The sequence below is a fragment of the Pelmatolapia mariae genome, linkage group LG16_19, assembly GCF_036321145.2.
Source record: "Pelmatolapia mariae isolate MD_Pm_ZW linkage group LG16_19, Pm_UMD_F_2, whole genome shotgun sequence".
NCBI lineage: Eukaryota > Metazoa > Chordata > Actinopteri > Cichliformes > Cichlidae > Pelmatolapia > Pelmatolapia mariae.
Window position 1 is genome coordinate 28,940,294 of NC_086241.1, and position 15,405 is coordinate 28,955,698.

A 15,405-nucleotide genomic window follows, 5' to 3' on the forward strand; every position below is an offset into this window, starting at 1 on the left:
TAGATTCTGAGACTCTGTGGTCATTGCCTGAGTGGTTTGGTAAACAAATTCTTCTGACAACTCACAATTATATAGTGCCTTTTCATTTGTGGGTGGCTGTAGCTCAGGAGGGAGAGCAGGGCATCTGCTAATTGGAAGGTTGGTGGTTTAACCCCTGGCTGCTCCAGTGTGCATACCAAATATTCTTGGGCAAGATACTAACACCAAGTTGTTCTCTGATTCATCCATCTGATTATGAATGGGGAATAGGTGTTTGCCATGGTGATGGGTGAAGCCTTGTCTCCAAATAAGGAGATGTGCAGAAAGTTGCAGAAGAAGAAACGTGAGCCAACATCAGACCTAAACTGTTTCGATCAATCATGTTAACATTAGCCTGGGTGCAGCAGCCTTTTGTCTCTGAGCTAGAGAGACAAGTCCACAGCACCATGTAAAACTAATTTGAAATTCTAACCATTTTGATAATAAATTATGAAAACTTATGATTGGAGCATATTTGTTTTCTCGCTCATAAAAAAACACTACAGTAACAATTAAACAAACAATTGAAGTTACTGTGCTAAACAATTAACTATATGATGATAATAATAATATAATAATAAGAGATTAAGAAAAAAATAAGAAATAAGATATGCTTTTAGTTGTGACATGTTTTAAAATATCTCTGATAATGATAAGATATACTGGAGCTGTTGACCTATGGCTCCTGGTACTAGCAAGTGTTAGCTAATTAGCATTCACTGGTAGTAAAGGTTTCCTTATCTCTCAGCTTCCAGACAAGCTGTCTGTACACACTCTTCTCCCAGTGGCAGTAAAATGTCAAGAATACATCATTGGATGGTATATATGGATTACAAACCGTCAAATTTACTTACTACTTATTTTACTTACTTACTTATTTACTTAAATACTAAATATTTGTGGCTCAAGAACAAAGCGCCACCTCTGTGGCATAAGACTCAAGTTACAGTTCAGCTAGTGACCACTTGAGCCTGGTTCCAAAAATGAGCCTAAAGGTACAGTATAGAAAAACATATTTACAACCTGGTTAGAAACCTCATTAGTATTTGTTAGGTTTCACCTATGCTATCTCCTGTGCTTATACAGCTCGTGCCATTTCAAACCTTTCAAATTTGTGATTAAATGTTATATCTTGTGTACTATAAAGAACCCAATTAGTGCCAATAATGCCTTCTTTTTGGTGAGTGATTTGTGTGTATGTGTGTTGCACTTACTGTGTATGGATGCAGCATGATCAAATTCAGGCCTCTAGAGTTTTGTGATGGTGATGAAATGTTTGTTAAGATGCAAATAAGGTCCATGGAGGGTGACATAGTCTGATTTAAAGTGCTGCACAAACATTGGCATTCGGTTTATTTTCTGAATTCTGACAAAGACACCAGATGTATATGGGTGCCAGGTCATTTTAAATAACTATTGTGTCTGTTTTTGACTATTTCATGAATGCTGATTTCAATACGACATATGTAACACTTGGTGGGCATGTGGAAATTCACAGATACAGATATCTTTATTTTGTGATCATGCTTACAGCTTATATTCTGTTAATTTGCTTTAATGTTTCTATCATATGCCTTATTGTTATGCACAAAAACCTTCATGAGCCAATGTATATTTTTATTGCAGCTTTATTATTGAGCTCTCTTCTTGTCAGCACTAACATCTACCCAAAGCTCTTGGTTGACTTCTTATCTGAGAAACAAATCATATCATATCAAGTTTGCCTTTTTCAGGCATTTATGTTCTATTTTTTAAGCTCTTCAGAGTTCTTACTATTGTCAGCTATGGCCTATGACAGATATGTGTCTATATGTAAACCCCTACAATATCAAATCATCATGAGAACAACCACTGTCAGCTTTCTGCTGGTTTTTGCTTGGCTGGTGCCTGCCTGCTATGTTGCAGTGCCAATTGCACTAAATATTAATAGCAAACTGTGTAGCTTTACTTTGAAAGGAATTTTTTGTAATAATTCTGCCTCCAAGCTTCTCTGTGTGAGTTCAAGAGCGCTTTTTATATATGGTGTAATTCTTTTGTTTAATCTTGGACTTTTCCCCATGCTTTTCATAATTTTTACATACACAAAGATAATCATAATTGCTTATCAGAGTTGTGGAGATGTCATACATACGTGAAAGACAGTCTGCAACACAGTTAGATCTCCCTGGACAATACTGCACTGTGAAATCATAGGGTTGCAATGACAAATACCATCTCGCAACACGCATGTTGGTCTCCTTCATCTTGTGCAGCCACTGAAGGGCACGGTGGTCTGTCTCCAGGGTGAAATGTCTGCCTAGAAGATAGTACCTCAGTGACTCCAGTGCCCACTTCATAGCAAGACACTCCTTTTCCACGGTGGAGTATCTAGACTCTCTGTCCTGAAGCTTTCTGCTGAGGAAAACCACTGGGCGCCTCACTCCCTCCACCTCCTGCAGCAGCACAGCTCCTATGCCTACTCCAGAAGCATCTGTCTGCAGTGTGAAAGGCTGAGTGAAATCCGGGCTGTGTAGAACAGAATCACTTGTGATGGCTGACTTAAGGTCAATGAAAGCTCTGTCACAGACTTTTGTCCACTTGACCTTATTCGATGCCGACGCTTTTGTCAAATCCGTGAGAGGTGCTGCCCTCTCTGCAAAGTGGGGGATGAATTTACTGTACCAGCCCACTAAGCCTATAAATGCCCGCACCTTCTTCTTTGTTGTAGGGACTGGATATGCATGGATTGCCTCCATTTTCCCCACCTGAGGCTTCACCTGTCCATGTCCAACCACATATCCAAGGTACTCCACCTGCGTCTGTGCGATCTTACACTTGTGAGGATTGATAGTAAGACCAGCAGATTTGATTAGCTTTAGAACGCGTCGCAGGTGAGCCACATGCTGCTCCCAGGTCTGACTAAATATCACAACATCATCTAGGTATGCTGCAGCAAAGTCTGACACATCCCTCAAGACCTGGTCCATTAGCCGCTGAAACATTGCTGGCGCCCCTTGGAGACCAAACGGCATCACCCTGAACTGAAACAGCCCAAACAGGGTTTTGAAGGCCGTCAGTTCCTTTGCCTCTGGAGCTAGGGCCACCTGCCAGTAGCCCTTGCTTAGGTCAAGAGTGGTAATGAACTTACTTCTCCCCACCCTTTCCAAGAGCTCATCAATGCGAGGCATTGGATAGGGGTCAAACTTTGAGACAGAGTTGAGATATCTCAAGTCAATGCAAAACCTCAATGTTCCATCCTTTTTCGGGACCAGAACAATTGGGCTGCACCATTCACTCGCTGATGTTTCAATTATCCCAAGTGAAAACATTAGGTCGATTTCCTTCTTCAGCTGTGGGACCAGGCGTTCAGGAATCCTATAGAATTTTCTACGGGGTGGAGCATTATCCCTCAGATGGACTTTATGTTGTACCAGTTTTTCTTGGAACAAATTTGGATCAAGAAGAGGCCTTAGATCTCCTTGGTGGCAGGGCTTAAGATGGGTCAGTGACACTAAACTTGGCCCTGATTTGCCTGTGGGAAAAAACTGTTCTCCCTCTTCTTTGTCCTTGACTACCCGAACAAGACAATGCTGTTTTACCTGCTGCATGGACTGCATTGGCAGTTGCTGCTGCTGCTGCTGCTGCTGCTGTTGCGTGGTGGGCTGCTGCTGCGTGAATTCTTTTAACAGGTTAATATGGAAGACCTGATGTTTCTTCCTCCTGTCAGGCATGTACAGCTCATAGTTAACATTGCTGAGACGTTTTGTAATTTTGTAGGGGCCTTGCCACCTGGCTAGCAGTTTGCTGTCTGTCGTAGGAAGCAACAGCAACACCTGCTGTCCTGGTTGGAACGTCCTTTCCCTGGCCTTCTTATCATACCAGGTTTTCTGCTTGTTTTGAGCCACTTTCATGTTTTGCTGTGCCAGAGTTGTCATTTGTTCTAGTCTCTCTCTCATTTTCAGCACATAAGCTATTACATTATCTCCATCAGGCTCTGGATTCTCCCATTGTTCTTTCAGCAGGTCAAGTGGACCTCTCACCTGACGTCCAAAAAGCAGTTCAAATGGTGAAAATCCTGTAGAGGCCTGTGGCACTTCGCGATAGGCAAACAACAAGTAAGGAAGCCACTGATCCCAGTCTGAGCCAGTCTCTGTTACAAATTTGCGCAGCATGTTCTTTAGTGTCTGGTTAAAACGCTCCACCAGTCCATCTGACTGGGGGTGGTAAGGGGTGGTTTTAATACCTTTTATGCCAAGTAATCTATATACCTGCTGTAGAAATTTAGACTGGAAATTTGTGCCACAGTCTGTCAGAACCTCTTTAGCTATACCAACTCTAGAAAACAACTGCAGGAGACAATTGGCAACCTGTCTCGCTTTCACTGATCTTAGGGGGAAAGCTTCAGGATAACGAGTGGCATAATCACAAATGACCAAGATGTAACGATTACCTGATGAGCTTCTCTCAAGGGGCCCCACTACATCCATTCCTATTCTTTCGAAAGGTGTATCTATGACAGGCAATGGCTGAAGATGGGCACGGGCCACTCCTTTATTTAGGGTGAGCTGACATATCTGACACGACTTACAAAACTGCTGTAGTTCAGTGTACATGCCAGGCCACACAAAACGGCTTGCAATCCTATGTAGAGATTTCTGAAAACCAAGATGGCCTGCCCATGGTACAGAATGACCAAGTTCCATGACTTTGTGTCTTAGTGCCTGTGGTAATGCTATGGCTTCAGTCTTGCCTTTACACTCATAAAGGACACCATTTCTCAGCACATAGGTTGCATCTGCCAACACATCTACTTTCCCTTGCACCTGTCCATCAACCTCAGACACCTTATCAAACCAGGATTTTAATGATGGATCTGCCTGCTGAAGTGAAGAGATATCTGGTGGGATATCAAGTTCCAGAGGAAGGTTGGGGCCCTGGTCTACACCCTCTAACCTGGATGAACCCCTAAATTTGTCTCTTCGTCTTTGCGCTCGAGATTTAGCTGGTTTTGCTGGGCTTACTTCTAATTCTTCATCATAGAAAGGTAGCTCTTTCAACAGGTCATTTGCACTCTGAGCTCTTGTGGTGACCAAACTGGGGATTGCACTTTCTGGCTGTGCCTGCAGAATAATGTCTTGCTTCTGTAAGTTGTGGTTCTGATCTACATGAACTGTATGCAAATGTCCCGGAACTTCATTAGACACCAAATCTAGCAGTGTAGGTATATCTAAGCCCAATATCACCTCATATGGTAGTCTGGGTGCTAAAGCCACTGGCAGGAGAAATGTCTGGCCACCTACAGTCAAATACACCTCAGCCATGGGATAATCCTTCTCATCACCATGTACACAGCTTATTTTAGTCCTTGTGTCACTCCATAGCTCTCTTGGTACTAGACTAGCCAAAACCACTGACTGAAAGCTCCCTGTATCTAAGAGTGCGTCTTCACGCTGACCATTAACAAGTACAGGTGCTGTTCTTACTGCTTCATGATCAGGACCTGGCAATGTGGGTCTGGGGGCTGAGCACAAAAGGGATGGTCTACTTTGTGTTGTTGCTGGGCAGGTATACTGAGTGTGGCCTATCTGGTTACAGTGATAACATCTAACATCTGATTTTGAACCTGAATGTGACTTTTTAGTGTTGTTACTTTTACCAGAAACAAAATGTCTGCTTGCAGGATAACTTCTACTCTGGCCTATACCACCACTCCTTACACCCCCATCAGACTTACTTTGTCCAGTCACGAAGCTGTCCCGGCCAAAGGTGATTCCTCTCGATCCTGTTCTGGCAGAGATGAAGATTTCCGCTAGCTGTGAAGCCTCCTCTGCAGATTTGGGGGCACGTTCCCTGAGCCACACCTCCAGATCTGGGTGGACCATCCTCAGAAACTGCTCCAAGATCATCAGTTCAGAAATGTCTTTCACTGTAGATTTTTCAGGTTTCGCCCATTTGTAAAACATATCTTTTAATCGCACATAAAGTTCTCTTGGAGTTTCACCTGGGTGAATATCCAGGGCTCGAAACCTTCTTCTGTATGTGTCAGCAGTTATTTCGTATTTAGCAAGAATGGCATCTTTTACTTTATCATAGACTTCCGAATCCGCAATGTCCATATGCACATTAGCACTACGTGCTTTACCTGTGAGCAGAGGTACGAGTCGAACAGCCCATTCTTCTCTAGGCCAACGGCAGACTTGAGCCATTCTCTCAAAAGTAGTGAGAAAATGCTCAATATCATCATCTGGAGTGAGTGGCAACAACTTGGGATCTCTCTGGTGAAATGGTTCCTGTCTTGGCAGAGACCACATCTGCTGACCAGTCAGACTAGGCCCCTCGTCAGGTTCACCTCCCTCCTCGATTTGGTTGTCCTCTTGTTCCTGCTGCTGTTCTGTCATTTCTTTCACTTGAACTTGAATTTGCTGAAACTGATGTTGCATACTTTTCCATCTTTGTTCTTGTCGGGCTGATTCTTTGTCCATTCTCTGGTCTCTTGTTGCTTGAGACTGCATCAATGATTTCACCAGAGCTGTCAGTTCATCCAGTCTATCGCCAGGTTTAGCTCCTGCTTTAGCCACTGGTTCAGCTGTAGCACCTTCACCATCCTTTGCCACTTCATTACAGTCATTCTTCTTCCCACTTCTCGTCATCATATTTACCTCATTCATTAGAGGCAGCACTTCTGACACCACTTGTCAGTTTTGGCCGGCGGTCATAGGTTCTGTCCAATAATATGATGCGAGACTGGAGTAAAAGACATCCATGGATTGGCATTTTATTAAAGAAGGAACATGATAAGAGCACAAGAACACTAACTACAACCAAAGAAAATGGCTTCCTTTTATACTCTACCTTTTCAGGTGAGCATCCGGAATAGCCCAAGTATGGGGGTTAACTAATCAGCATGAAAACATAACCCTCCACACAAACAAACATACAATAACATTAAAGCACATCACCAACATATACATATTTCCAACACGTACTATAAACAAACCAATAACATAAGCTTCACTCATTACTATATAAATTCAAACCCTCTTTAACCATACTCCCTAACCCGGCACACTGGTCTGCTCCAGGAGCTCTTAAGCAGGTGATTGAGCTGCTTTCACCCTTTTGCTCCACATCCTGCAAGAAGCAACCAGGACAGGTGAGTACCTTTATAAGTTCTCATTTCACATATATTTAGGTTATTGACAAATGATTAACTGTAAACAGCTCTAACTTTGGCTCTTCTCTGACACAGGTAGGATGGCCAGTCCCCCTGTCTCTTCACCTTCACAAGCTGTCAATTTAATCGTATGTCAAATAAACCTAATAAAAGACTCCATAAGAACTAATGTGTTTTTCTTTATTACCCTATTTTAAATTCCCAATCCAACAATTAATCACTAACAATATCAACCAGGTAATGGAACCCCTGGTCTCCATTACAGGTGTAATTCTTTTGTTTAATCTTGGACTTTTCCCCATGCTTTTCATAATTTTTACGTACACAAAGATAATCATAATTACTTATCAGAGTTGTGGAGATGTCAGGAGAAAAGCCGCACAGACCTGTTTACCTCATCTGCTAGTTTTGATCAACTATTCTGTTTTGATTACTTATGATGTTGTCTTTGTTAAACTGGAATCTGATTTTTTCCAAAACTGCACGTTTCATAATGACACTGCAAGTAATAACATATAATCCTCTCTGCAATCCAATCATATATGGACTGAAAATGAAAGAAATTTCTAAACACCTTAAAAGGCTGTTTGTTAAGAAATCCTAAACTAATATAGCATTACAAATTTGCACATTTTCAATGTTTTTATCATTTTAAAATTGATGTGAGGATATTTCGAATTAGCGATCAATCTAAAAGTTTTTAATGTTGTGATATAGATGTGAGAAAAGCACACGTACTAGTGCACACACTCATCAGTTACACATTTGTCAATTTTACTCTGTTTTTCCTGTTTCTGCAGTTTCTGATGCTTCACCTTGAAGTGGCTTAAATAACATCCTATTTACACATTTCATCTTATTTACATGATATTAAAATGTTAAATAGATCCGTGTTTATGTATAAGAAAGACTCAGTCACTTTGCTGCTGCTTATTGATGAGTGAAATAAAGATGCACATTTACTGACTGAAGAGCAACAAGGCAAAGAGCTCAGTTTGTACACACTAACTTCAAGACTTTTTAACTTTTCGTCAAGCATTTGGGCATCTTTGTGCTTTTAGAAACTATGCTAAATCATAGTTTTATTAAATTTCAGAACCAAAAACACGGAGCAGGAGATTTCAGGCAGCAGTGATGACAGTTCCTGGGGCCAGCCAAGCCATGGGTTAAAGCAGGGGAACAGTTCAGTGGAACAACCTGGAAGAGGAGCAAGGTCTTAGGAACATTTCTAGAAGGGCAACAGTGGAGACAGTTGCTTTCCCTCTGGGTGCTTTGAGTCAGCCTTTGAGGAGATGTGGCCTGAGATGCTTTTTGGCAGTTGGCGATGACTATACTAAATCACAGATTTATTAAATTCCAGGATCAAAAACAAGAACCATCACAGTCCAGGGCCTTCTTGGGCCTTGCTTCTGCTGTGCCAGAAGCAGAGACAGAGACCCTCTGGAGGTTATATGGGCAGCTTGTGACAATGGAAAACAATTTCTTTATATTCTTTGTAAGAGCCAGTCAGCCATTCATTACATTTCAGCATTATGGTGTAAATAATATCCTCTTTGTCCTCATCAGAAGAGTTTGAGTTGAGTTGAGTTCTAGTCTCTAGTTTATTTGCAGGACCCAAATGCTGACTCAAGAGACAGGCAGGATTAACAAAAACAAGCAATTTAATAAGAGTGTTTTATATCAATCCAAAACATAATGTTTGTGACAAAACAAAATAAACCTCTAATGAATCTGTCAGACCTGAAAGCAAAACTCAGGGGGAGGCAACACTATACTAAATTAATCTCAATCAGAATACAAACTGAAATATGCTGTAACTAAGGACTACAGACTTAAGATGAAAACATGAAAATCAAATATAGCAATGAAAAACTAAGAGCCAAACATAAACAAAGAAGTCCCAAAAGCTTAAAGCTAGAAGTAGCCTGCATTAGTCTCTGGGGTATTACACTTCCCTGTCATAATCCATTACTGCTATCCAGTTACATGGGTCAAGGGGGACAGCAGGCAAAGCAGAGACATCCACGCCTCACAAGAATTCTCAACTCAGCCGTGTATTCCTGATAGAACATTGTCAAAACACCTCCCCTTATAGCACAGGTGTCAAACTCCAGGCCTTGAGGGCTGGTGTCCTGCAGGTTTTAGATGTGTCCTTGATCCAACACAGCTGATTTAAATGGCTAAATGACCTCCTCAACATGTCTTGAAGTTCTCCAGAAGCCTGGTAATGAACTAAATATTTGATTCAGGTGTGTTGACCCAGGGTGTTATCTAAAACCTGCAGGACACTGGCCCTTGAGGCCTGGAGTTCGACACCCCTGCCCTATAGGATAAAGAGCTCGGCTTGGTGGGGCCTCATCTGTGGGTCACAGCTAAGCTCAGCCCTATATGGGCCACCGTCATGTGGGCCCACCATTAGCTTGAACAGGCATAGGACTTTGGTGCTTTGTGAATTGAGTGCGGATGGAGACCCTGGCAGTCCAGTTCCTGATTCAGCAAATAGGCATTAAATTGGCTTGTATGAGCTTCTGAATGCCTTCTGAAACCAAAGAGGTTGCAGGCTCCCAACTGGAACACACTGTAAAAGAAATAAATTTATGATAGCTATTGTCATAGTCAAATTAATCCATACTTTTAAATATAGATGATAAATATAGAAGATTCATTTGTTCATTTTGTTTGAACTCAAAATAAATATCAGCCCAGGCTCAAGAACACTAGTTTCTAGCTTATTAAACCTGGTGTATCTCCGTATCTCTCTGCTCTACATTCTCCGTGTCATCTCTCCTCATCATCCTGTGTTTTTATGGTTTTAGGTTAGTTCATTAGTTAGGCCAAAAAAAAAAAAAAGGTTAGTTCATTAGTTTTCCCCACTCTAGGTTTTGGTAGCTCCCCGTACCGCATTTCCTGTTCTTGCCACTTTGTCAATCCTGTAAATAAACGCACACGCACATCACAGCCTTTGCCTGCATTTTGGGTAATTTATTCACAAACACCACACAGCTTGCCCCACAAACCATGACACTGTGAAAAAAAGGAAGGGACAGGTTCACCCTCCCTGATGCAGAATTACTGGGAGCTGACCCTTAAGCTTGTGGAGGGAACATGCAATCCAATGGCTATCTGCATGTATGTCACGATTTTCCCCCATGGCCAAGAGGGTTATTTCCCTGCACTGTCAGTGCCAATGTAAAAATTGGCACTGACAGTGACACCTGAAGCACTGTGATTAGGAGTAACATCAAGTTATGTTGGCATTTTTTCGTTCTCCTCCAGCCTTTTGCAATCATCACATAACTAAAAACTATAAGTAGAAGTAAAACTATGTGCAAAAGGGTTTAATTTAGCAGATAATTGTAAATTTATTTCAATTTTTTTTTCCATTGTTTTAGTGTGATAACAAAAGTTCTTAAGTACAGAGCTTTGTAAGCTTTTGTCCATCAGAAAAGTTCTTAAAGCACAATATGAATAAAAAAAAGTCTCTCCAATTGAGCACTATAGGCACCTGGAGACATTCAGATCTTCTAAATCATCTGTTTTGAGGTTGTAGACTGTGGCCTGGCAGAACTGTTACTCCTGTACAGGAAGTCTTGATTGACACATTTCAAAAAGGTCCATGAGTATTACCCAGAAGGCAAAGCAGAGCTCGAATTTAAAATTGACCGCAGCAAAAATGTGCAGAGAGGTTGATCCCGATTCTGTTTCTGCTGAAGTTTCCTACTGTGAACTCTTCAAGCCAATCTTCTATACTGCTTATCTTGCAGGATACAAAGGGATGAGTAACTTATCTCTCCACACAAAAATTTTATACCCCCCAGTCTCTGTTTGACGTCCAACCACACCCGATCCTCTCTCTCTGTCTCTCTGTGACCTTACACATCAACATGAACATAATTCAAACTATAAAATCACACATCAATATATTTTCCTTTATGTTGCATTCACTTTATGCAATTATACATCAACGGGATTTATCATCAGCTCAATCACATGAATGTCATGATTCTTTATGATTCAAATATGATCTTTTTAACTCAATTACACAGGAATACATTTTTGTGATGTTTCCTTTTCATGTCTTTGTGTTTGTCAGTCACAATATACTCAATATAACTTCTTTAATAAAATCATGCATGTCAAACACACAGATGCCAAGGACACATCATAGTCATAACTAGAGATGGACCGATCCGATATTACGTATCGGTATCGGTCCGATACTGACCTAAATTACTGGATCGGATATCGGCGAGAAATAAAAAATGTAATCCGATCCATTAAATATCAAAAAAACACCTCACAAAACTTGCAACATGGCGTAACTCGGCTCATAACCGTAGCACGTCGGAGCAGTGTGCATCACGTGATAGAGCGGCTGCGTGCCTGGAGCCTTGCTAGCAATCCGGCATTTCATCTCCAAGGAAGTTATGCCAGAGAGAAGTAAAGCAAGTGTGTAAGTTCATCTCTGAATGTTTGTACAGCGTTCCCACGTTAAGCTTAACAACGGATATGTGGAGCGACTGCCTCTTCTCTCTCTCTCTCTCTCTCCCTCTCCTGCCGCTACTTCATGAAACTGCTTAATGATCAGCTGATCGGCTTTTCTGTCGCGAGTCCGTCTCTCTTCTTTTTTTTTGGCCCACTTTGCACCAGAAAGAGGAAACCAGCAGCTGAACAACAGCAGCACGTTTAACCTCGATAAGCTGTTGTTAGAATCTAGAATTTAATATTTCTTTCTACACCAGGATCCTTTTCTACGCAGCTGACGGCTGGTAACTGTGCAGGGGCGGATCTAGCAAAGTTTAGCCAGGGGGGCCGATGGGGCATGAACAGGGAAAGGGGGCACAAAGACATACTTTTCTTTTCTATTCTCATTTAAAATGTCTAGCTTTTAATAAATAGATATCTGAATCTTACACCCAAAGTTTTAATCTGATGTAAAATGTATAGAAGTCCATTACTGTATATAGTAACTGTTAAGTCTAATATACCCTAGTAAGCTATAGTGCTTTTTCCTTTGGGAAGATACCATTTGTGCAGTTTGCAATTCTGTTGAAGAAAGATGTTGAATCTATTTAGTAATTCTTGAAAAATAATTTAATTCTGTGCATTTTTTTTCACACTGCATCAAATAAAAGTTGATTACTTCGATTAAGCATCATGAGGTGGAGGGTGGGGGGTGGTTACCTTTTTTTTTTTTGCTGGGAGTTTGCAACCCTATTAGTTAGGTTGCTTATTTCTGCTAAGTACTCTTTAAAATACCAGAATAGTAAGGATGGTGCAGTTTATTTGATTGATCAGTACTGCTGAACTATGAAATATTTTGGGTGCAGTGTATATTTTACATACAGGTATAACAGAATAGCTTTAGTGTTGTTGTTTACTTAAACTTGAGTATGAACTTAGACAAAATGCAGCAATATATTAAAAAACAGTTTTATTGATTAAAAAACACACTATATCGGATTCATATCGGTATCGGCAGATATCCAAATTTATGATATCGGTATCGGTATCGGACATAAAAAAGTGGTATCGTGCCATCTCTAGTCATAACAATGCCCCTGGAAGGTGAGTGAGATAAGAGGCTGCATGTTAAGTCCTTTTACCCTCTTTCACATGTAATGAGAGATAAACCAGGGGGCACTTCAGTTTTTTTTTTCAACCATCCTACCTCACTTGACAACACCAAATATTTGTTACAATTTTAGCCCGATTACTGTTTTAGACCCACCGAAACATTCATAATTGCTCCTACCTGTCAGCAATTATCGTAAAAGTCTTTTAGCCTCCAGAGTTTCGCAATGTTGATGAAATCTTTTTATGACAAGGTTAATGAGATCCATGGAGGGTGTCTGTGTCAGATAAAACCATGCCATAAACACTAAATGATTTATTTTCTGAATTCTAAGGACAGTTACACAGTTTGTATTTCAGTACACAGTGTAGGAAGCCGAGTAGTTATAGCTATACTTTAACAATTTTAATGAATGCTGATGTAAATATGACATATGTAACACTTGGTGGGCATGTGGAAATTCACAGATACAGATATCTTTATTTTGTGATCATGCTTACAGCTTATATTCTGTTAATATGCTTTAATGTTTCTATCATATGCCTTATTGTTATACACAAAAACCTTCATGAGCCAATGTATATTTTTATTGCAGCTTTGTTATTGAACTCTCTTCTTTTCAGCACTAATATCCACCCAAAGCTCTTGGTTGACTTCTTATCTGAGAAACAGATCGTATCTTACCAAGCTTGTCTTTTTCAGGTTTTTATGTTTTACTTTTTAAGCTCTTCTGAATTCTTACTATTGTCAGCTATGGCCTATGACAGATACGTGTCTATATGTAAACCCCTGCAATATCAAATCATCATGACAACAACTACTGTCAGTTTACTGCTGTGTTTTGCTTGGCTGGTACCTGCTTGTCACATTGTAGTGCCAATTGCACTAAATATTAATAGCAAACTGTGTAGCTTTACTTTGAAAGGAATTTTTTGTAATAATTCACTAAACAATCTTTTCTGTGTGACTTCAAACGAATTATCGATATACGGTGTAATTGTTCTGTTGAATCTCGGACTTTTGCCTATGCTTTTTATACTTTTCACATACACAAAGATAATCATAATTGCTTTTCAGAGTTGTGGAGATGTCAGAAGAAAAGCTGTTCAGACCTGTTTACCTCACCTGCTAGTTTTGATTAACTATTCTGTTTTGATTACTTATGATGTTGTCATTATTAAACTGGAATCTGATTTTCCCAAAACTGCACGTTTCGTAATGACACTCCAAATAATAACTTATAATCCTCTCTGCAATCCAATCATATATGGACTGAAAATGAAAGAAATTTCTAAACACCTTAAAAGGTTGCTTAGACACATGAAATAATGTAGTGTCATTATACATTTATTTACTAATTTATTAGTAATTTATTTATTGTGCAACACACTGGTAAAAGAAGCAGGTTTATGGTGCATTATAAGGCATAATGTTTTCTGCAGTCATTGATCAAGATAGTAAAAAAGGCAACTGGAACATCCTGTAAAAGGAACCATCATAGTACAAATAATCCAGTAATTTGGAATAAAGATGACAGGTTTGGCAGCCTTTGGCAGTTTCAGTGCAGTTTGTGACATAATGTTTTTATTTTTCATGGACATGAATTGTTGTGGTTACAGTGTGGATATAGAATGAGAATGATTAAACCTCATGTTGTGTTCCAGTCAAATTTGACTGATTTAAAAGTTTTCTCCCTGAAAACGTTAGTGATCAGACTGACCTATGATTCCACGACTTTGTCCACAAAGAGGATTTCAACACACAAAATAAACTCTCTTAGTCTGCATACAATTTTCTGTGGTGTATTCAAGATTTGCACAGTCTTGGTTTTCCTGGCCAGAAATGACCTGTCATTAGCAATTAATGTGGAATAGACGAGTTAGTATAAATAACTGAGTTCAGGTACATGTTCTTTTGTCAGATGGACACACACACACACACACACATGTAAGCATGCATGCACGTATCCACATACCAACCTTCTCTGTACAAGAGAAGACTATACCATATACTTTCAAACAGTATATGCCAAGCAAGCAGTCTAAATATGGGACAAGTTATGCCTGGAACATTTAGGACTATACTTGGAAACCTGCAGATGGCAAAGAACCAAACAAAGTTTTTGGTTCTGGAGATGAGGGGAAGTCTCAAGGACATAAGAGCATGAGCTTTGTCAGAAGCTCTAAAATAAATCACCTCCCTGCCCCACACTCAGGGAGGGGCAGCCATCTGCTACAGCTGGTTGAGGGTGAGGAGAAAGAAAAAATAAAAAATATGAGAGCATAGAAAGATATAAAAAAAACACACACACACACACACAAAGACAAATGTTAATGGGATGCAATAGTGGTATATGAAAACGCTGGGTATGAAAGAAGTGGAGAAGAGATGCTTGGTGCGTCATTGGAGGACATAACTAAAGGATTAATCAGAAATTGACATAACAATGAAAAGAAAAATAAATGCTTAATAGTAACAGTGATCATAAATCGTGAATGAGGTTTAATGGAATGTATTCCTGAACTAATCTGAAGACCAGAAGTTTGGAGATCTTTAGCCATTAACTCTGCCGAAAGTTGGCAACCTCTGCACACTATGCACATCAGCATCCGTTGACCTCACTCTGTGATTTTACATGGCCTATCACTTGTTGTAATAG

General features: G+C 40.2%; 1 protein-coding gene and 1 pseudogene across 1 annotated transcript; both read left to right on the forward strand.

The window, feature by feature from the left end:
• Nucleotides 1-1,457: 1,457 nt before the first annotated feature.
• On the forward strand, nt 1,458-7,775 carry LOC134644533 (olfactory receptor 6N2-like; annotated as a pseudogene).
• Nucleotides 7,776-13,154: 5,379 nt separating this feature from the next.
• Nucleotides 13,155-14,075, forward strand: LOC134644534 (olfactory receptor 6N2-like). The gene has a single exon (XM_063497621.1). The coding sequence runs from the start codon at nt 13,155-13,157 to the stop codon at nt 14,073-14,075; it is 921 nt and encodes a 306-aa protein (XP_063353691.1).
• Nucleotides 14,076-15,405: the final 1,330 nt, after the last annotated feature.

What these genes read in the sequence shown, in the direction of transcription:
- LOC134644534 (XM_063497621.1), top strand. Translation starts at nt 13,155, where the DNA reads ATGAATGCTGATGTAAATATGACATATGTAACACTTGGTGGGCATGTG.